Below are 22,261 nucleotides of genomic sequence, written 5' to 3'. Positions count from 1 at the left end.
CAACAACATACTCAAAGGTATGGGGATGTCAAAATAGCCATTCGCATCGATAATTGCTGATTTATCGTCCTTGACTACCCAACCACCATTCTCCAGAAGAGAAGCTTGACCGGGAGTTTGCGACACGTAATTCTTCATCAGTTTCGTGATGCTAATATTTTTGTTTCTATCAATCACAATGGCATTCAATTCATAGCGGATCTCCTTAAATAAATGGAGGATAGCACAATTCACTAATCGCGTGTGAGCTACAGCTCCTCCATCCGCTTTCGTCAAGCGTCCGTGTAGATGCAGTGAACTCTTACTCGGCAGCAGGCACAAATCTTGATGCTGGACGGCGATATGAATTTCATCGTTGTTGCTGAACGATGCCGATGCAAAAGGCTGATGTGCATGAACCTCGTAATGGGCGATAGATTCATCGAAGACGAGGGTTTTTGAATTTTCAGGATCTCCTCCATGGCTTACGATGGTAGATGATAATGCAACAACAGAAGAGACTATGGATTTTCCTTTTCACTCTTTTTCTTCTCCTTTTATTCTGAATTTTGAGACCCAAACTCTCGAGGAATTTTAGGTTCTGGGGTGTTAACGCCTTGAGAGCTCATCGATGACTGCATCGATATNAATACATGTCATAGAGTAATGCGTACTGATTATGACTAATGTCAAGGTTCAGGTTACCATAGGGGTAACTTTGAGAATTGAGCTTTATGTCGCGGATATTACAATGATCGAAACGACTGGCATTTTTATTGGTTTGATTTTTGCGGTTCGTTTGGAATCCTACGATGATATAACGAGGTTTCTCCAGTTGAATTGAGCATTTCACCACCCAGACGTGTTTAGAGGTCGCTGGCAGAAGTGGATACTTGTACGTCTCCCAGGCTCGAAAACTGATGGGAATTGGTGCGCCCTTGGAGATGTAGTTCAGCAGATTGATTTTCTTGGAATCAGCTACTCTGATGTAGGGAACCATCCACACTACTTTACCCAGTGAGAGTCTGAATGCTTCAGCAGCAGCTCCTCCTGCCGGTGCTTGGATGACTGCATTCATGTCGGTGTTTCCTCGTATCAGGATTAGTTCATGTTTTGCATTAACAATAATCCTTTCATAATCCTCAGCAAAACCCAACAACATACTCAAAGGTATGGGGATGTCAAAATAGCCATTCGCATCGATAATTGCTGATTTATCGTCCTTGACTACCCAACCACCATTCTCCAGAAGAGAAGCTTGACCGGGAGTTTGCGACACGTAATTCTTCATCAGTTTCGTGATGCTAATATTTTTGTTTCTATCAATCACAATGGCATTCAATTCATAGCGGATCTCCTTAAATAAATGGAGGATAGCACAATTCACTAATCGCGTGTGAGCTACAGCTCCTCCATCCGCTTTCGTCAAGCGTCCGTGTAGATGCAGTGAACTCTTACTCGGCAGCAGGCACAAATCTTGATGCTGGACGGTGATGCGAATTTCATCATTGTTGTTGAACGTTGCCGATGCAAAAAGCTGATGTGCATGAACCTCGCAATGGGCGATAGATTCATCGAAGACGATGGGTTTTGAATTTTTAGGATCTCCTCCATGGCCTACGATGGTAGATGACAATGCAACAACAGAAGAGACTATGGATTTTCCTTTTCACTCTCTTTTTCTTCCCCTTTCGTTCTGAATTTTGAGACCCAAACTCTCGAGGAATTTTAGGTTCTGGGGTGTTAACGCCTTGAGAGCTCATCGATGACTGCATCGATATTGCTTCGAATGGGCAATGGTGATTCACTTTTATAACGACCTCCGGATTTGGTATTGAAAACGATGTCCATATTAGGCTTTGATATGCAATCTTATTGTTATAACCTTCCTCTGAAATTCACCAATTGACCTTCTTGATCGATAATTCTCACCTGGCGATGATCTATTGCCTGCACGGCGATCGGGAGATAAATAATGTTTGATGGCACTCAATGATCTTATATCCTGGTGGAACAGTCGGGAAGAACTCATGGACAGTGTGTACTCGCTATTCATTGATGTACGCTCCAGTGGTGATGTAGCACTCGACTCGCAGAGAATTGACCTTGAGAATCGTCACTGGTGAGTCAGATTCATGACTGATATGGGACGGGAGGATACCGTGTGTGAAGCTCAATAACCGCCTAATCAAATCTTCTGGATCAAAATATATCGGGTGACTGCACTTGATTATACCCTTCAAATTGTTATTGTTGGGCTTAAGGCTGATATTTATTTTATATTCAGCGACCTTCCCAACCAAGAAATTCTCAATATCTTCAATTTCGTAGCTCCCTGTAGGTATTTCAATAACTCTATCGCCCACAAAAAATTTTTTATTCCCGGTGTCAATATTGGGAATGGAATTGAAGGTTAATAATTCAGCCGATCCCAGAGTATAATTCGTCAATGGTGATAATTCAATTGGAGGAAAGTAATGAGCCTCCAACACCGAAGAGGTGCCTGATAATGTCAATGTAAAAGAGTCACTCATCGCAGCTGATATCTAACTAATGCTTATAGAGTAACGTATTGAGGTTTTATATCATTTCTCCATTGAGAAATTTCTTACATAAATGTCCACACACCACCTTATCATAATCTTGATAGCGTTCATGATTGTACTTGACAATGCTACCAACACCGTAGTAATCCATCGTCTTGAGGTGGACGAAGATTACCAAAACTATCAAAATAGATAATTTCATTCCTCCATTTCTTGTATGCGACCCAATGCGTTCCAGACCCGTCCTTATCATCAAGATTGACAATAGCCGATTCGTATTTGCGTGGACCTGACTTGGTCATTTCGTTCCTCATGTATACGCCACGAAAATGTGAGAGTCTCATAACCTTGGCGTATTTCATCAAGTCGGCATCGGTGAGAGCTCGGTGTGGTAGCTTTATGCGTTTTTTAAATGGAGACCCAAGCCCTTCTTGTAGGGTTTTAAGTACAATCCTTTGCCCAATGCAATGGACTCCATTGTCTCATTATATCTCATACTCTCCTGAAGAGCTTTCTTAGCTGCATTAGCGTTATTGATGGCTCTTGCAATTCCTCCTGCACCACCAGATACAGCTCCGGTGGCACGCAAGCCCGCAAACAGCGGTATCAAGAAGGGTATTATACCTCCAATTTTGGCCGGTATAGGTAGAATGCGAGGTAATCGCACCTGCTTTTTACCACCAATCCTTTTCACTGCGGCGCGTGCGCCTTCGAGCGCCGTTTTGATGGCGTCGGTTCCTGGACGCATAGATGTTTTGGCAGCTTGTGAAATTTGTCGCAGGGACACTTTTTTCTTTCTTCCACATCCACCACCACTACGTTTCCCTCTCTTCTTTGTAACTCCTTTGCTTGGTTTTATCCCCATGCCTAGGGAGGTTCTTGCTGTCATGGTATTAGCTGTATCCCAAGCGGCAGCTTTCTCATCAAGACCTGCGTCGTTTGATAAGACTCGTTTCCAGGCTTTTTCCGTGAGAATTTTATCTGCTTCATGTCGTGCAGTGAGGTTATCTCTATTTCTCGAGTAGGCTATGTCATGTTCTTTACAGGCGGCGTCAAGTAGATTAATGCCAGGGTCACCCCGTTTCAATCGTTTCTGTAGTTTGGTACCGGGGCCACAATACTGGTAGCCCCGTATATGTAATTCCACAGGGAGTTTATTGATGAGACTATTCACTAACCCTTCACCTTGACGTTATTTCTTACGTTTACACACTTTTATGTCTATACAAGGACTGACTAGTGATGAGATCAACACCGTGTATTTATAGGTCAGCGACTGAACTGGTGGTAGATACTGAGCAAGCGTGATGATGCTTGACCATTAACGGCCATCGAATCGAAAATCTATAAATGACAGATTTTAATTATCCTGCAGTCAGTCATCAACCATGCGCTTCAAAGAGCAGAACACTAAACTACCAATAATGAACTTCGATGAGTAAACGCGAAAAACGAAGACTAGGGAGAGACGTCATGGGCCTCTATTACTAAATAGTATGCGCGCAGTAATCTATGGACCCTCAAATTGTGAAAAAATAAACGCTCTATTAGCGCTCATAGTCCACGCCAATGGTTTGAGATTTGAGAATATCTACGTATACTCAAAATCTCTCAATCAACCTAAGTACCAGTTACTCAAACGTCTGCTCTTCCCTGTTAAGGGTATAGGATGTTTCTCCTTCAGCGAGCATGGGGAAGTCATCAAGCCAGAGGATGCCCGACCAAATTCCATCATCATTTTCGATGATGTGGCCTGCGAGAAATAGGATAATCTGCGAGCATTCTCCTGCATGGGACGACATAGAGATGTCGACAGATTCTATCTCTGTCAAACATATGCTCACGTACCCAAACATCTCATGCGGGACAACACCAATCTCCTAATACTCTTCCGCCAAGACGACATGAATCTGAAGCACATTTATGAGGATCATGTGAATACTGATATGTCATTTGCTGAGTTCAAGGACTTGTGTGCCAAGTGTTGGAATGAGGGCAAATACAGTTTCATGGTGATTGATAAAGACAGTGAAATTGATGAGGGCAGTAATCGAAAAGGATTCGATAGTTTCCTGAAGAGATAGATACGCTCCATTCAAAGAGATTGAGAGTAGTTGTTGGCCGAACGCACAACTGTCAACATGCAGAGCGAAAATTTCATGAAGGAGATGCATATCTTGCGGAATATTGCTCAGGCGAGTAATACTATTCGCCGCAAGCATAAAATGATAAAATTGGGTAGAGCAATTACCGAGAAAGCTGTGAATGAAGTGTTCAAACCAGTGATAACTCTTCTTTAAAAATTGGTAGATCAGTCGGTAATGAAGGAATCGTCACATAAGAAGGACGAAGAGAAGAAAATATTCGCTACTGCGATACGGTTGAAGGAGGAGAAGGATGACGATTTTGATGATTCTTCTGAATATCAAACTCTGGTAGATCTCCCATTCAACATAGAAGAAGCACATTCAAGCACTCCAATGAAGAAAATATCACCAATAAAAGTCACGACTCCAACTGATCGTATTTCATCAACTAAGCTGGAATCTCCTATAGCGTCACAGAAGCTTCTTCAAACGTATTTGGATCGTTATAATATAGAGCGCGAAGATAGCGATTTGGATAAGGAATTTGGTACTCGTTACCTGAAAAGCGGTATGAAGATTGGTGATTCATTGGTCACGTTCCATGGAGATTCAATGACCCTCAAGGGTGAGGAATATACACTGACTCCAGGTTTAATCGAATTGATCTTTAAGAAATCACCCAACATGAGTCTCATAACCGAAACCGATAAACATACCTACGGTGATATCATACGGAGTACGAATGCACATCGAATGTACATCGAATGTACACACCAAATGGAGCTCTTCGAAAAAGTAACATGATGAAATATCGTATCATTATTGAAGAGCTCATCAAATCTAAGAAAACTGGAACGGCTCTCCCTCATCATATAATTGCTTCAGCGAAACATAGGAAAATTGACTATGTGTACTGGGACGATCCTAATGAGCTGGTGGATAGACTTCGACTGCTTATGAAATCACAGTCAGCCGGAAATATGAGTCACGCCAATGAAATTATGTCAATAATCGAGGAATTACGTGAAGCTGATATTATTTATTGAGCTGTAGTCGCAATAATCCCATCATTTGAAACATGAGTGTCGACGAGTTCGGACGCCAGTTGGGCACTGGTGCTGTGAAAACTATCAATAGTCACGCCTGATGGACACTACGATATGGATCATCGCAGATTATGTAATTTAGCGGATCCTGAAGAAGAGAATGACGCTACATCTTTGAAGATATTGCGCAGTATGTTGAAGGAGGAGCTTCGTCTCATATATAATGTGACTTGATCCATGGGTGGTAGACTTGATGGGATTGAAACGATGATTGAATCATTTCGAGCGAATTTCCTGGAGACTATGAGACGAAGAGGTGTTAGTGAGGAGGAAGTACAAGAACGTTTGAGCAGTCATTCTGAGACCATTCAACGTCTAAACGAGGAGCTGATAAAAGTAAAAGATTCCGTCATACATGAGACGAAGTTGTTGATAGATGGTTTATATTCACTGATAAACGAGCAATTGGACGGAATAAGAAAAGAAGAAGCGACTAACCAGAATTTGGCACTACGCAATTCTGAAATAATTAGTGATCTGGATAGACGTCTAATTGCACTGGAGAATGGACGATAAAAAGGCGACAGTAGTGGAGGAGCTCCATAGACCTGCTCGCAGGAATTATGCTCGTCGACGTGTTGAAGTCCGCGGGGTGGATGAGACATGGCAGGCAGACCTTGTGGATATGAGTGCCTATGCTCATGAGAATGGAGGTTACAAATACCTCCTAACAGTTATCGATATCTTCTCGAAATATGCCTGGACTGTTCCGACCAAGACGAGGAATGGGAAGGATGTGAGCAGTGCTATGGCCTCCGTACTTGAACAGGGTCGTGTACCACAGAAGCTGCATGTGGACAGAGGCAAAGAGTTTTACAATAGCGAATTCAAAAAGCTCATGCAAGATTATGGGATTACCATGTACTCAACCTTTAGTTATCTCAAAGCATGAATCTGTGAGCGATTCAATCGCACACTAAAAGAGAAGATGTGGAAACAGTTTAGCTTACAAGAAACATATCAGTGAATTCCTATAGTGAAGAGTCTCGTTCAGTCCTATAATGACACCAAACATCGCACCATCCGGATGAAACCTAAAGATGTCACTGCTGCTCATGAGAAGTACTTGTTACGTCATATCTATAGAGAACTCACAACTCCTCGCATAAAGAAAATCAAGTTCAAGGTTGGAGATAAGGTGCGCGTCAGCAAGTACAAGAATATATTCGAGAAAGGATATACACGCAACTGGACGACGGAGATATTCACGATAAGTGAAGTTGTAAACATCAATCCTGTGACCTTCAAGCTCATCGACTATGAGGACCAACCAATTGAGGGTGGATTCTACCAGGAGGAGTTAACGAAGGTCACATATCCTGACGTTTACCTCGTGGAGAAAATACTCCGAAGACGTGGAAACAAAGTCTTTGTCAAGTGGGTGGGTTTTGATAATTCACACAATAACTGAATAGATAAGGATGCATTGTAATAAATAAATAGATAATAAAAAACTCATTTTTCGAACTTTTTTTCTTTTATTTACAATACCCATATGGCACAGTAACATGAGAGTTTGAGCAGAGTAGTCTCTTGTCATCTTCCCAGGTTAGAGCTAATTTCTTCTGGTGTATAGTATGCACATCGTGCTTACTACTTTTGATTAAATACTGGGCCTCGATTAAATGTTCATGATTCTACAGACAATCTTTGTAATTATCGAACGTAATCCTTTTCAGTGTCGACCGTCTCACTCCTTTCGCACGTTTCTTCGCTCTCTCATCACCATGAATTTTAAACGTGTACAATTTTGCTCTCAAACCAACAAACTCACTCATCACTTTTCCATTGCACTCATCCTCCATAAGTCCTAATACTTTCTTATTCACGAGCGGCATTCCATAAACATTATCGCTTGGATAATCGCATGTATCAAATCGAGCAATATCACGTTTCATACATTCATAAATATCAGGTACTTTGAACTCATACAAAAGACTGTCTGTATCCGTATACATGAGCTTAGCACTATCACCAAATTCTCGTTTAGTATAATCGTAATGGAAATCATAGATGAATATTTTGGATAGATCCAGAATTGAGAAACCAACGTAAATGGGTTTGTTGAAGTACATTTTTGTACGCTCCAATTGAACAATGACTAAATCATCAGCAAAGATGGTGCAACTGTGGAAGTTGTGCTGAGCGATGCGAACTTTGGCACCATATCTCCCCTCCCATTTCGTCACCAACTTCACGTCTTTTTGTGAGTAACAAAAATTTGTAAACCTAAATTTGAATCCGTCAGATCATTCCAGGGATTGGAATTTTAGCTACATAGATTTCTGTAAAATCACGCTTATGTTTTTGTAAACCGAATAGTTATCCAAAATATATTTAACTTCAAACTTGATTCCCTGTGCAACTCCAAATTTCTTGATTAGAAATTAGTCTCAACTCAAGCCCTATCCCTAAATCAAACCCTATTTCCCTTATATTTAAAAAAAAGGTAAAAGTATAAAACTTTGCGTCGTCCAATAATTATAAAATTCAATAATTTTAGCTTTGATTTTAATGTGACAATTAAAACATGTCCATTCGACGCTAAAATCCTTCTCTGGACATAACAGTTTCCTGACATTCTCAATGGTTTTTCCGAAAACTGAATTGTTCATCAACTTGAAGAAATTCTTCTCAAACTCATTGCTCGATTGCGTTCTCAATTCTTTATTGAGGTCAATGTACGGTTTCAGCCATGGCGCCTGATTGAATTCCAGTACTCGGTGAATTTTCGTCAATTTTAGCCCCAAATTCAGACTTTGCTTGAGATTCTTATAGTGAATCACACAGTTTTTCTTAGGAAGCAATGTCATCATTAATTTCGAGATTTTCTTATTTGGGGGAACGAAATGTTCCGGGCAAAGTGGTAGATCCTTGTGGGTCTCAAAGAGCTCCTTGGGATACTCCAAGTCGACCTCAAGCATGTAGCCTTTGCTCGAATCATCTACAATTGTATGGATATCAACTATTGATGGAATAACCCACTGGAATGAGTCATAAGGTAAGTATTGGGACATAGCTGCTCCGTACAAGTTGTTCACATCGAACTACATCAGATAAGAAGTCACTTTGTTGAGGTCGAATTTTTCACCCATGTACTTATTGTTGGCACAAGCGTACCGATTGGAGCATTGAGCCACCCCTCCTCGAATCCCCTTCTCAATGAATAAGTGCATCTCAATGTCGGTGAAAAGCTCAAGGTTGACACCAGTGCATTTCAGCATAGCATCAAATGCTAATCCTGGTGCCGTGTAGTAATGAAGGGGATCGAGTTTGTACACCGAAGAACAAGTACGTCTGAAATTTTGGAAGATCTCCGCCAAAAGCACGACATCTGTTGCCAGGTAGATGTCGGAGTATTCACCCAAGGATGTGATGCCAAAAACATCCCAAACTCTCTGCGCATGCGCATAATCCTCAGCAGAGACACTCTCATCATTCAATTTCGAATAGAATTTCTCGATGGGAGGCAACTGAGGGTCATTGAGTTTCTCCCAAGAGTCCACGTACTCGTATGGGAAGACTCCTTTCCTAGTCAAAAGCTGAAATTTCTCCACATCGTCATTGCAGTATTTTTGAGTAATGGATTTGTCTGAATCATTGAGGTAGGATACCAATTTCTGCAAACTACTCGCCATGAACCGGAATGAGTCAATAAACCGAAATCGAACCTCCGTCTCATCAACGTGTTTCGTGAAGGAGATGTACTTTTCCTTATTGAGAGCGAGCAGATCTACTGAACCTGGGAATTGTGTTGCAAGAGTCTTGATGAGAAAATGTGAGTCGTAGCCGGAGAGGTTATGAAAAACTACTGGGATTGTGTGAGAGTTCTTGTAGTTGACATTACATCCCGGGTGCGCTGGACCGCGATACTTGCCCGTGACGTGGCAGTGATTGGGGTGTTTCTTATCAGTTGGACCGAAGGGTTTCTCGCAAATGTGAGAAACGTGAGCATTAGCAAAGTCCCAAGCTTGCTGAGGTGTGAGAGGCTCCATCGGTACGTTTGTCTTCAAACAGGTATCGACCTCATGAGCTATTCTTAGCAATTCATCTATGAACCATTTGATACAATCGGGCCCACGATTCATCTTGAATTGTGATCGAGTGTCATCAAAAGCACAATGCAAGTAAAACGCTACACTATGAGGGATGTGCTTGTGATACACCATTCAGATTTAGTTGGTTCCAAGATGCACTCCAAATCTGCATAGATAACAGATGGAACCATTTCCTTAAATCGATAATTCGTCAAACTCAGAATATGTTTACCCTCTTCTGGTAGCACCATTCTGTGCTTGTTAATCTCAATACAGTCTTTCTCATGATTCTTGTATGATGATTTTGTGACAAATCAGCCTAAACAGTGATCACAAAACTCTATATGATGATTATGACTGGATAATTGTGGACTTACTAATCGAGACAAATTCTTAATCCAAGCGAAATGATATATGGGTTGCGTATCGTGTTCTATTTGTGCATTATCCCAAAGCAACAAGAGATGAATCGTGGGCCAGATAGACTTGGTTTTACTTAAATATAGAGGTACAATATCTTTATCATCATCTATACTGTAAACATTGATCGATAGTCCATTTATTCACTCGAATTTCGGAATGTTCTTCAACTGCATCGGAAACTCCAGGCCGGTGTAGTTGAGATGTGTCACTCCATCCGGTAGAACAGCCTCAGAGTAATGAGGATATGAGTTTTAGACGATCGGAATGCATTGTAGCTGGGTGTAACGCTGCTGTCACCGCCCACAGAAAACAATGCTCATCATTGTTCTTGATGTTCGCTACTGCTTTCTTGGACTGCACGTGTTGAGGTAGTGAGATGAATGTATTCGCGCCCGCTGCAAGTGGTACATACTTCCCACTCTGAGCCTTTCTCTCTATTTNAACGCTGCTGTCACCGCCCACAGAAAACAATGCTCATCATTGTTCTTGATGTTCGCTACTGCTTTCTTGGACTGCACGTGTTGAGGTAGTGAGATGAATGTATTCGCGCCCGCTGCAAGTGGTACATACTTCCCACTCTGAGCCTTTCTCTCTATTTCGAGCAGTCGTTCTGTGAGATTCTGATCGAACCATTCCTCGATATTGGTAGTAGGTAAAAGGATCTGATTTTTGGTGTTGAAATATTTTGTCTCTTCAATCACTTCACCATTCTTCTTCACTTGAAACTTGCAGGCGAGGACTCCATTGGCCTTGATATTTCTTTGTTGTTGTAGAGCTTACTGCAAACGAACGACTGCCAGACATATGGCATCTTTCAGGAAAGACTGAGGATCCTTGTGATTCAGATTAACGATCACTCCTGTTCTGATTCGGTTCTTCAAAGCCGATTCTGAGATCCTTTCAGAGTACTTCATCTTTTGGTTTCGATGGGACACCGATTGCTCCACCATGCTGTGGCTTCTTCTTCTCTTTGAATCGCTCGCAATATGTGTGGAGCAATGAAATTGTTGTCTGTATCCTTATTTTTGTGCAACGGAAAGATTTTCAATTTTCTTCAAAGCTTTCTCGTAAAGTCGGATATGATGTTGACCCTTTTCAATCCAACGATCAATATCTTGAAAAGATGCACTCTTATATGCCAACTGCAGCCTCTCCAACACTTTCAAGCAAGACTTGGGATCCATTTTGATGTGATCGCTTATAAATCTACACACACGACGAAACCTTGTTTGCTAGCAGGCGACTTGCGAACTGACCGGAGTCGCGCAAACAGCATGCCTTTTATAGGGAAGGCCTAAGATAATTTTGTTCGGTTCAGATAAAATTGCAGATGATTTCCGATTTAGATATTTTTCGAATAATTCCATACAACGAATTCTACTGGTGGATAGAAATTCAGATAGCGTTCTAGATAATTCTTCTAGATGATTTCCCTAGATAATTCTATACAACGAATTCTATTGGTGGAGAGAGATTCAGATAAAGCTCGAGATACAGTTCTAGATAATTCTTCTAGATGAATTCCCTAGATAATTCTATACAACGAATGCTATTGGTCGGGAGCGATTCATTGAGAATTTCAGATAAATTCCAAGATAATGCTTCTAGAGAATTTCCCTAGAAAATTCCGTAGATAATCCTATACAGCGAATCCTATTGGTCAAGAGCGGTTCAGGTAATACTGAAGTCTTTCTAATCTTAGAAACCTTTCGGAAGGAAATGCTCAAAATATGTGCGCATTTTCTATAGGAACGGATAATTCTTCACTTAGTCCAGATGTACGACGCAATTATACAGGAACGAACATGTTTCAGTAGATTGACAACAATTCCGAGAACTGTTTGCGTCACGACCTTCGAAGTATTTATATCTAAGTACAGTACAAACTACCCAATTAGGATAAACACATTCCAAGGTTGCATTCTATTGTTCGTAAACAATTCTTGGAACTGTTTACATCGCGGCCTTTGAAATGTCGACGTTTGGGCACAATACAAACTACGCAATTCGGTGAAACACGTTCCAAGGTTGCATTCCATTGGTCGTGAACGATTCTTGGAACAGTTTACATTGCAATCTTCCAAGTGTCGACATCTAAGCGGAGTACAAACTACGTAATTTAAGCAACAGCGCTACAAGGTTGCATTCCATTCTTCGTAAACAATTTTTGGAGCTATTTACGTCGCGACCTTGGAAGTATTTACATTTAAGTGCAGTACAAACTACGCAATTCGGATAAACACGTTCCAAGGTTGCATTTCATTGGTCGTAAACGATTCTTGGAACAGTTTGCATCGCAATCTGCGAAGTATCGACATTTAAGCGCAGTACAAACTACGTAATTTGAGCATACGCGTCCCAAGATTGCATTCCACTAGATGTAAACAATTCTTGGAACTGTTTACGTCCCGATCTTCCACGTGTTGACGTTTAAGCGCAGTACAAACTGCGTAATTTGGATAAACACGTTCCAAGGTTGCATTGGGTATGGACAAATCTTGGAACTATTTACGTCGCGATCCTAGAAATGTTGACGCATTGTTATGGGAAAATATGTGCCTGCATTTCTTTCAATTTGCCTTCATCCTTGGAAAATAAAAAACAGTACCACACAAAAATCGCGATGCGGTATTCAAAAATCAGAATGCAGTATTCGGAAATCTGAAAGCAGCATTTAGAAATCATAATGTACGATTCAGAAATGAAAAATCAGAAATCAGGAATCAGAATCAGAAATTGGAGAGAAGCGATCAGCAGCCCGCGAGTGGCATTGCATTGCAGCCAGTAGCACTCTACCTCACCGACTCACTCCTGCCTCAAACTCAACTCGCATATCGCCAGGTGGCGCTTGCCACTAAGTATGACGCCCCATCGAATGCTATGCGTGCACGACTCCCAACGTCACGCCCACACGCGCACGATCTTCGCCTCGCTGACAATATCCCCCAACCAAAAGCCCCTATTTACAACCCCCTCACGCCGACCCATTCTATCCACAGTGGCAACCCATTACGAAAATTCAAATTTTCCGCGCTCTGATTGGCAAATGGACTCACCCAGTCCTGACCCTGGTGATATTTAATTAGTGGAATTCGAATTTGCCGCGCTTTTGTCACGTTACTTCCGGTTGGTCACGTAGCCCCCTCCCCCGCCTCGCCGGCCCTCTAGTGGTGAATTTTCGAATTTCATGCCACGACGTCACTTCCGGTTTGGTGATAAGTTCAAATTTCCCGCTTTCTTCTGACGTCACTTCCGGTTTTGGTGGTCCAGAACCGGCACTGCATATCTACTTGCACGATATTTTCCCCATTCAACCAAAGTTTCTTTATTTTTGGATTTCCCGATTTTCTATAAAATTAAGGGTTTTAGCTCGATTTTCTTTCTGATTGGAGTTCTAGTTGTTTCGTTATATTAGCGACGCCTGTCCTAAGACCGAGCGACCGAATCCACTCTCCTCTCCGATTTTTCTCCCGAGTTAGCTGGATATAATTCCGCACTCTCTCTCTCTCTCTCTCTCTCTCTCTCTCTCTCTCTCTCTGATTTTCCCAATCTCCAGTTATATTTTTGTTTCTCCCTCTTCGTTTCTTACATTTACGTTTGTTGTAAGATTTGTTGTTACGTTTGTTGAGGATTTTCATTGCGGATGGAGGACTTTGGATTTCGTTTGGATCATTTGGAAATCGTCGTCACAACCCGTTCACCAAATCATGTCAGCTCGTCCGTCAGAACCATTTCCACTCTTCACACACACTGAGCTAGACTATGCTAAACCTGTTGACACTCGCACAACTCCAGGACGCGGATGCAAATCGCACTAGGGCTACATCCCGCTCTTTGTGTGTATGGTCACTCACGCAATCTACTTGGTACTAGAGACAGACTATTCAACACCGACATTCTTGGCTGCATTCGACAGATTTACACCACGTCATAGATTACGATCTGATTTATAGAGCGACAACGGTACCACCTTCCAAGGTGCAGAACGCGAACTCAGGGAAGTCATAGACGAATTGTGCCAGAATCCTGACGTACAGGCCAACATCGCAACGAAAAGGAGCGAGTGATACTTCATCCCTCCCAGCTCTCCACATTTCGGCGGACTTTGTGAAGCAGGAATGAAGGCAGTAAAGCCTTGTAAGGAGTGTATGTATATGTGGACGTCCGCATGGAAAGGGACCACTTTGTCGAATTTAGTTTCCGAGATAATCGCAGTTTTCTGATTACGGTTCAGATTTGTCTTTTTTTTTTATTGCTTACTAATGAACTGCAGGTCCTCCCACGTCGAATCGCGCAAATTAAATGGCTCTATCTCTATTACAAGTATGTTTTTCGATTTTTTGGAGAAAAAAGAAAAGGGACCACTTTGTCGTCTCCTGAGAAAATCCAGGAATTTTTTGATTTTTCAACAGTTTATCGCATTCTATGGTACATCAGGGAATGTGAACACATTATCACACTTATATTTAGTGATTTTTATCATAACAAGTGGACAATTATTATTTTTTTTATAACTGGGTAATTCATTTTTACTGATGAATTAGAAATTTGCTTCCGAATGGATATTCCTACGCAGATCAGGCCCTTATTTCTGGCCCTTGCTTCTGACCCTAATTTCTTACTCTTATTTCTGACCCTTAATCTTGACCCTTGTGACCCTTAGCATTAACCTTTAGTTCTGGTTGCAATTTTTGACCCTCGTGACCCTTATTTATCATCTTTATTTTTGCTCTTCATTTTTGACACTCGTGACCCATAGTTCTGACCCTTGTTGTTTAGCTTTATTTCTGACTCGAGACCCTCAGTTTTTTCATTTTTGACCCTCCTAACCCTCAAATTTTCATTTTTGACCCTCGTGACCCTCATTTTTTCATTTTTGACCCTCGTAGATTCTCAGCTTCATTTTGACTTTCATGACTTTTATTTTTGAGCTTTATTTTTGCCCCTCGGATCCTTGGTTTTGACCTTTATTTCTGATCTTTCGTATGACCCTTAGTTTTGACCTCCATTTGTCTATGTCCGCATGTGGATGGGAACATCTTTTCACACATATATTCAGTGAATTTTTGTATAACAAAAGTGGACAGTTGCTTTTTTTTCATAACTGGCTGGCTCATTTTTACTAATAAATTAGAAATTTGCTTCCAAATGGATATTCCTACGTAGATCAGGCCCTTATTTTTGAATCTTATGTTTGGTCCTTGCTTCTATTTTTCAGACCCCAAGTCTGAACCTTATTCCTGACCCTGGAGACCCTTACTTTTGACTCTCGTTAATGACCCTGGTGAACCTGGATCATGAATTTTATTTCTGATCTTAAAGACCCTGCCTTTTGAACCTCATTTCGGCCCTTATTTTTGACTCTCGTGACTCTTACTTTTGACCCTCATTTTTTACCTTCATTTTTGACACTCGTGACTCGTGAATTTTTTATTTCCGCAGTTCGGTTTCTGCAAATTCTTTTCATTTTCCATTTCTTCCATTTTGTTAATGTGAAAATTCAGTATTTCCAGACACAAAGGGGAAAGGGGATCCAATTTGCAATTTTCAACTTTTTTTTGCCAATTCAAGTCATTTTTGATGAAGTGAGCTAATTGAAACCATGTTCGATCGGAAGAATAGAAAATTTCAGTCGGAAATACATATTGATAATTAAACAAACAATAAGTCACCTCCGCCGAAACCAAAAATTTCGTCAAGAACTCGAAAAACGGAAATTTGACGTGGTAAACATGATAAAATTGAAAAAAAAATTGAACTGAAATTTTTTAGGTCTTTTTGATGATAGTAAAACTATGGGAGAAGCCTCAAAAAATGAAAATTTTGAAGGTACAAAACCATACCTATAATTGGCAAAAACAATCATGACAGTCACAATAAAACAGTTTCATTTTTGTTGTCAACGACAATAAAACAGTATAATTACTAAAAGAAGGGACAATAAATGATTTCAAACGCAGTCTACATTTTTTTTAGTCAAATAATTCGACACAATCATGTTTTTCTTTTAAAATCCGATTAATTTATTGAAAATCCAATTTTAGAGAAAAGCGACCACTTTGTCAGATATTCTTTATTTCATGAATAAGAGATAAATTAAACTTAATACACGGTGATTTGTGGTTCTAAAGGTATGTTTTATGTATTCAAACCATCATCTATTCAACTTCCGAGTAGAACTAATAATAATAGTACCTCGAACTTTGATCTCGTTTTTCTGAAAACTATGTCTTTTTNGACCCTGGAGACCCTTACTTTTGACTCTCGTTAATGACCCTGGTGAACCTGGATCATGAATTTTATTTCTGATCTTAAAGACCCTGCCTTTTGAACCTCATTTCGGCCCTTATTTTTGACTCTCGTGACTCTTACTTTTGACCCTCATTTTTTACCTTCATTTTTGACACTCGTGACTCGTGAATTTTTTATTTCCGCAGTTCGGTTTCTGCAAATTCTTTTCATTTTCCATTTCTTCCATTTTGTTAATGTGAAAATTCAGTATTTCCAGACACAAAGGGGAAAGGGGATCCAATTTGCAATTTTCAACTTTTTTTTGCCAATTCAAGTCATTTTTGATGAAGTGAGCTAATTGAAACCATGTTCGATCGGAAGAATAGAAAATTTCAGTCGGAAATACATATTGATAATTAAACAAACAATAAGTCACCTCCGCCGAAACCAAAAATTTCGTCAAGAACTCGAAAAACGGAAATTTGACGTGGTAAACATGATAAAATTGAAAAAAAAATTGAACTGAAATTTTTTAGGTCTTTTTGATGATAGTAAAACTATGGGAGAAGCCTCAAAAAATGAAAATTTTGAAGGTACAAAACCATACCTATAATTGGCAAAAACAATCATGACAGTCACAATAAAACAGTTTCATTTTTGTTGTCAACGACAATAAAACAGTATAATTACTAAAAGAAGGGACAATAAATGATTTCAAACGCAGTCTACATTTTTTTTAGTCAAATAATTCGACACAATCATGTTTTTCTTTTAAAATCCGATTAATTTATTGAAAATCCAATTTTAGAGAAAAGCGACCACTTTGTCAGATATTCTTTATTTCATGAATAAGAGATAAATTAAACTTAATACACGGTGATTTGTGGTTCTAAAGGTATGTTTTATGTATTCAAACCATCATCTATTCAACTTCCGAGTAGAACTAATAATAATAGTACCTCGAACTTTGATCTCGTTTTTCTGAAAACTATGTCTTTTTCATTTCCAACTTTGGAGCTCTATAACTTCGCGGTTTTTTCATCTAGCGAGACGTGTGACCTCTCAAAATGTTCCAAATTTAATCAGGAATACGCCCATATGAATAAGTCCAATAGTGGAAAAGTGGTCCCTTTTCATGCGGACGTCCACATATGACTTGAGTTGTGTAAGTAGTTAGTACACATAACCAATTATTTTGTCTTCTGACCGCACAATTTAATTCCGAAAAACCACAAGGTGGTTCAATCACCCATGAATCACTGTATGGATGATCAACTGACAATATGGATATTTCTTTAGGTAAAAACTCTCCTTGAGGACCAATAAAGGCCTGGATGTTAATAACTAGTTCGTCAGTCATATTAACTAGCTGACTGTTGAACGAAAACTGATTAACTTTTTGTTCTGTACTCCTCCTCACATCGTTCTCCCCCACCACTTTTTTCAAGTGCTATAGTCTACGATGTCTTGCCTTGTAGAGTCGATTTCCAATATATTATCAAATTCTGTATAAACAATACAGTTGACAGTGCATGATAAAGGTTCTTTGAATCTCACTTTAATTCGCCAACTTCCGTTTTTTACCAGGTTCCAATGAGATGAGCAATTGACAGACAGATCAGGGGTCAAGTCAAAAGTAAATAATGTGTATCCCGAAGAAAATCGCATATGTTTGATACCATGTCCATGATCAGCAAAATGAATTCCAGTGCCTGAGAATAATGTTTGATATGCTTCAGCGTCACATAAAGGGTTCCCAAAAGAGGGTTGTAACGGTTTTCCAGGTACTTATTTTCCGTCAACATAAAGACATAAATTATTTATATTAAATGTCTGGAAGTTAAAAGGGTTGTATTTCCTAGATCCAGTGAAGCCTCGATTATCCACAAATCCAAGTATCACTCGTTTTGGCAGGGCACCAAGAACAACATTATCAATAGTATTGCTATGAATACGATTGCTGAGAATGAAACTTTTAACATCAACACGTGTCAAAGTATATTTGGCTGTAGTTTTTGTAAGGGTCTTGGCGTGAGCTAATAGAACACTGGGGCTTAGTTTAACTCGTCGTACAAATAAAGTCGCCTCCATTATGTGTATTTTATAATTTGCATTTCTTGATAAATCCATTAGACAAAAAGCATCGTTTGAACGATTAAGTGTCAATTTCATTTCAATGCCATTCAATAAAATTTTTTCCTGGTTGAAGACATCACAATGCAAATGTCCCATTAATTCTAAAGTTTCACCTTTGGCAATAAGATTTGCTGTAGTATTGAGGTTTTCATTTTTTCCTGTGATTGGAACTTTTTCCATAGTTCCTGGCTGATCACCGTAAAATAAACTAAATAAGAGATGAGTCTTCCTAGCATCACTTCCATAATTCAACAGAGTTTCCAAGTATGCACGATATGGATAGGTATTGTTAGATGGTAACACCGGTTTTTGATTGAAAAGTACATCAATCTGACTGAATAATGAATGCAGCAAATTATCCACTGGTTCAACTGGAGCCTTATCAACAATACTCCCTTCAGGTTTAACAACTTTGAGTTTAACCTTCAACATGGTGTGAGTAAGATCGATATATTATTCACCATCTATCAAAGCAGCCACAGGATTATAATAAGTCCAATGCGATTCCTCGATGGCTGTTTGGGTTAGTGGTATTTTGAATAAATCCAATTCCGATTTCGCGCATGTACACGAGTGACTATGTAGAAGAGACATTATGATGAATTGAAAATATTATAAACGTCGCGTTTTTTAGATTCAGCTTTGGTTCTCCTCTTTTTTGTGGGCTTCTTTTTTTTCACCGTTTTCGTTTTCTTCCTCGTTTTCTTAGACTTGAATTTTGTACTACGCACTCGGTGACGTCCCGCACCTTTCTGACTGCTTCGGCGTTTACGCTTCGTTTCATATTCCTCGGGATTATTCATCATGTCTTCAATAGTAAGGATGGCCTTTCGTTTTAATCTGTGACCAGACTCCGTAAGACGATTCTCCAATGATTTTTTCAAATCAACATTTCTCGTGAAGACATCACCTAATCTATTGACCCCCGCCGATAAAATCTCTTTGGCGATGGGTCGAATAGATTGGTCAATTAATGGATTAATTTGTCTATATAAACCACCTATAAATATCCCCAAACTATAACCCTTTTGATGATTATGAGATATACCTTGAACATAACCTCCACTATGGTTTCCACTACCGACTTGATTATCATAGTAAGCAATGAATTGAGCCATCTTTGCAAATTTTGTTCCACTCTCTTGAAATGAAGTGTCACGTGTAGTGGTCCGTACATGAATGGTATCAAATGCATATTTTTATCCCTTATATCTATTTCGATACTTTGAAATGATGTATGTAGCAATGGGAAATAAAAAGGTACAAACGTTGTAGTAAAATTTGATCCGTACGGACAAATACTAGAATTGAAAGGCAGAATCCTCAACAACGGTGATTTCACAGCTCCAGTTATACGAGAATTGCATATATCGTTATAAATGAAAAGTTTCTCAGGCAGACCGCGTTCTAGACTAGCAGGGTACCTGCCTACTTTGACTGATGAATTAGAAAACTCAATTCCTGGTCACACAATGTCAAAACTTAATATTTTCGATAACTTTTCATTTATAATCTGTTTGTGTACATGTTTTATTCATTGATCCCATTTACAAATACGTTTAATCATGACAAAATTTGTGAATTTATCATAATCAAACTGAAAATGTTTCGATGACATAGAATCCCTGCTTATACACCGAATAAGAGTATCTTAATCTTGAAACACACCATGAGGTATGACACATTCAGATGGTATACATTTATCGTTACTGGCGTTTTCACTAAAAAAATTGACGCATCTTTTTCATCCAAATGGTGGAAACTGTTTGGGAAATGAATTTCACAAAGTCCTACTCGCCATTCACCTTGTAATGTAATGTTCCTCGGAAAATAAGTCGTAAAATACGAGACTATGTGACCAGGATAATATTCTTTACAACTATCACTTGATAGTGTAATATAAAAATCGGATTCACTCATATTAAATTGACAACACTATCGACTGGTTCCCAACTATTGAATGATTCAGGATAACCCATCCACTTGACTAAAACTTTCTTATTTTTTCCTTTACCACGAGTACGTATTATACGTTCAACCTCAAACTCTTCTTCAGCTATATTTTTATTTACTAAAGTTAATTCAGGTTCGTAAAAGAATCCGTCTATATCACCATCAGCTAAATCATTCAATTTATAAATAGGAATATTTTGACGTATGTAAGTTTTTTTAATCTTCAACAGTTCGTTTGTCCAGTTTCCTTCGTAACCTTTCCGAAAGGCTGTCTTAGCTTTACTGATTCGAACATAATCCCCCACCTCATACATAAAGGGACGTACACGAGTTCTGACAGTCTTATAATGTTTCTGAATGTTATTCCAAGCCTCCTCATCATTTTCTGTGGTTACAGTACACAGGCATCATTTTTGTAGCAGAGTGAATTATATGATTGTATGCAGCAATCATTTTTTGTAAAATATCCAAATATTTATTTTTTCTTATAAGTGAAATATCTCCATATGCGTTCCTTCAATGTACGGTTAAATCGTTTAACCACTGCTGCTTTTATATCGGGATTCCGCGACACCCAATACACCCAAATACAGAGGTACACGATTATTACTACATTTAAAAATACATTTAAAACCTTCCAATACTTCATTAGCTGATTTATTGCGAATAGGCTCCACCCAGGCATATTTACTGAGTACATCGATAACAACAAGTAAATACAAAATATTGTCGTTATATGATTTTAATGACCGTAAATCAACAAGACCAGCTTCCCATACATGATCAATACTTGATACATTATAATGCATTCGAGGGAATTTGTATCGAACCGGTTTGTGGAGAGTATAAGTGTTTTGAGCATTCAACCAGTTCTTCTTTTCTTTTTCTGGAAATTTTCTTTTATATTCGGTTAAAATACTGCATGCACCTGAATAGTAGACAGGGTTCGTTGGATCAAAATAATCGCCAGCAAGTGCGGCATCTATAGTCTTTCCCATCGTAACCCTTTAAGATGTTTAGGAGTTTTACGAGCTTTCCGCTTATACCGACTGTTCCCTTCTAGACGATATGTTTCTTTATCAGACTGATCGTCCACTGGAGATTCGTACAATTGTCTTCGCACACTTTTCACTGGTGTTGAAGTTGCTCTCCTGGTTTAACAGCTTGCCGCAGGTTGACGTGAGGGATCATATAAGGGATTCCAATATAATTGATTCGTAACAAAATCCCGAGGAGGATTGATGGACTGGAAGAATCGAATAAATTCCGTTCTGCCAACTGGATTGAATTTTTTTCGTTTCCTGAAAGTATCGTTCAAGAGATCGATTATGCTAGATCCTGGAACTTTCTTGCCGTCAATGGTTACCTCGCCTTGAGCATTCCAACTAAGTCTTTTGAAAACATCTGCTGTCTTTATATATTTTAATAATCCATCGGCTTTGCTCTGATATGTCTTGGGTACTGAACTAACAATAGCTTCATCAGAGTAACTAAGAGTTTCGACTATATCTGCAGAGGATAATTTCTTTTCCATCTCTGCGACGTTTGGTTCATTTTCCTCTCGATTGCTATTTATATGGAATAGAAATCTTGTGAAAATTTCATAGAATTTATTCCATCTCGCGCGATCATCTCTCGGATTCATACTATTCAAAATATTAAACAATTCGTTGTCAAGCCTGCTCACAGGATCACCAGGGGTTTGAGCAGAGGGCAATGAGGAGTTTTCAACACTACTAGGTTTCGAAAAATCCATACTTGGC

At 39.4% G+C, this 22,261-nt stretch overlaps 3 protein-coding genes across 3 annotated transcripts; 2 read left to right on the top strand and 1 right to left on the bottom strand.

The window, feature by feature from the left end:
- Positions 1 to 6,223: 6,223 nt before the first annotated feature.
- On the top strand, positions 6,224 to 6,610 carry LOC107043201. Its single transcript, XM_015264569.1, has one exon. It carries the CDS (start codon positions 6,224 to 6,226, stop codon positions 6,608 to 6,610), a length of 387 nt encoding a protein of 128 aa, XP_015120055.1.
- A 135-nt stretch (positions 6,611 to 6,745) lies between these two features.
- LOC107043200 lies at positions 6,746 to 7,129 on the top strand. Its single transcript, XM_015264567.1, has one exon. The coding sequence runs from the start codon at positions 6,746 to 6,748 to the stop codon at positions 7,127 to 7,129; it is 384 nt and encodes a 127-aa protein (XP_015120053.1).
- Positions 7,130 to 7,355: 226 nt separating this feature from the next.
- LOC107043199 lies at positions 7,356 to 9,806 on the bottom strand. Its single transcript, XM_015264566.1, has 3 exons — positions 8,787 to 9,806; positions 8,477 to 8,702; positions 7,356 to 7,918 (listed from the first exon to the last, which is right to left on the bottom strand). The coding sequence occupies exons 1-3, from the start codon at positions 9,804 to 9,806 to the stop codon at positions 7,356 to 7,358; spliced, it is 1,809 nt and encodes a 602-aa protein (XP_015120052.1).
- Positions 9,807 to 22,261: the final 12,455 nt, after the last annotated feature.

Source organism: Diachasma alloeum, unplaced genomic scaffold (genome assembly GCF_001412515.2).
Source record: "Diachasma alloeum isolate Michigan unplaced genomic scaffold, Dall2.0 Dall_scaffold_00555, whole genome shotgun sequence".
Taxonomy (NCBI): domain Eukaryota; kingdom Metazoa; phylum Arthropoda; class Insecta; order Hymenoptera; family Braconidae; genus Diachasma; species Diachasma alloeum.
The sequence above is the reverse complement of the archived record's forward strand: the minus strand, read 5'-3'. Positions and strand labels throughout refer to the sequence as shown.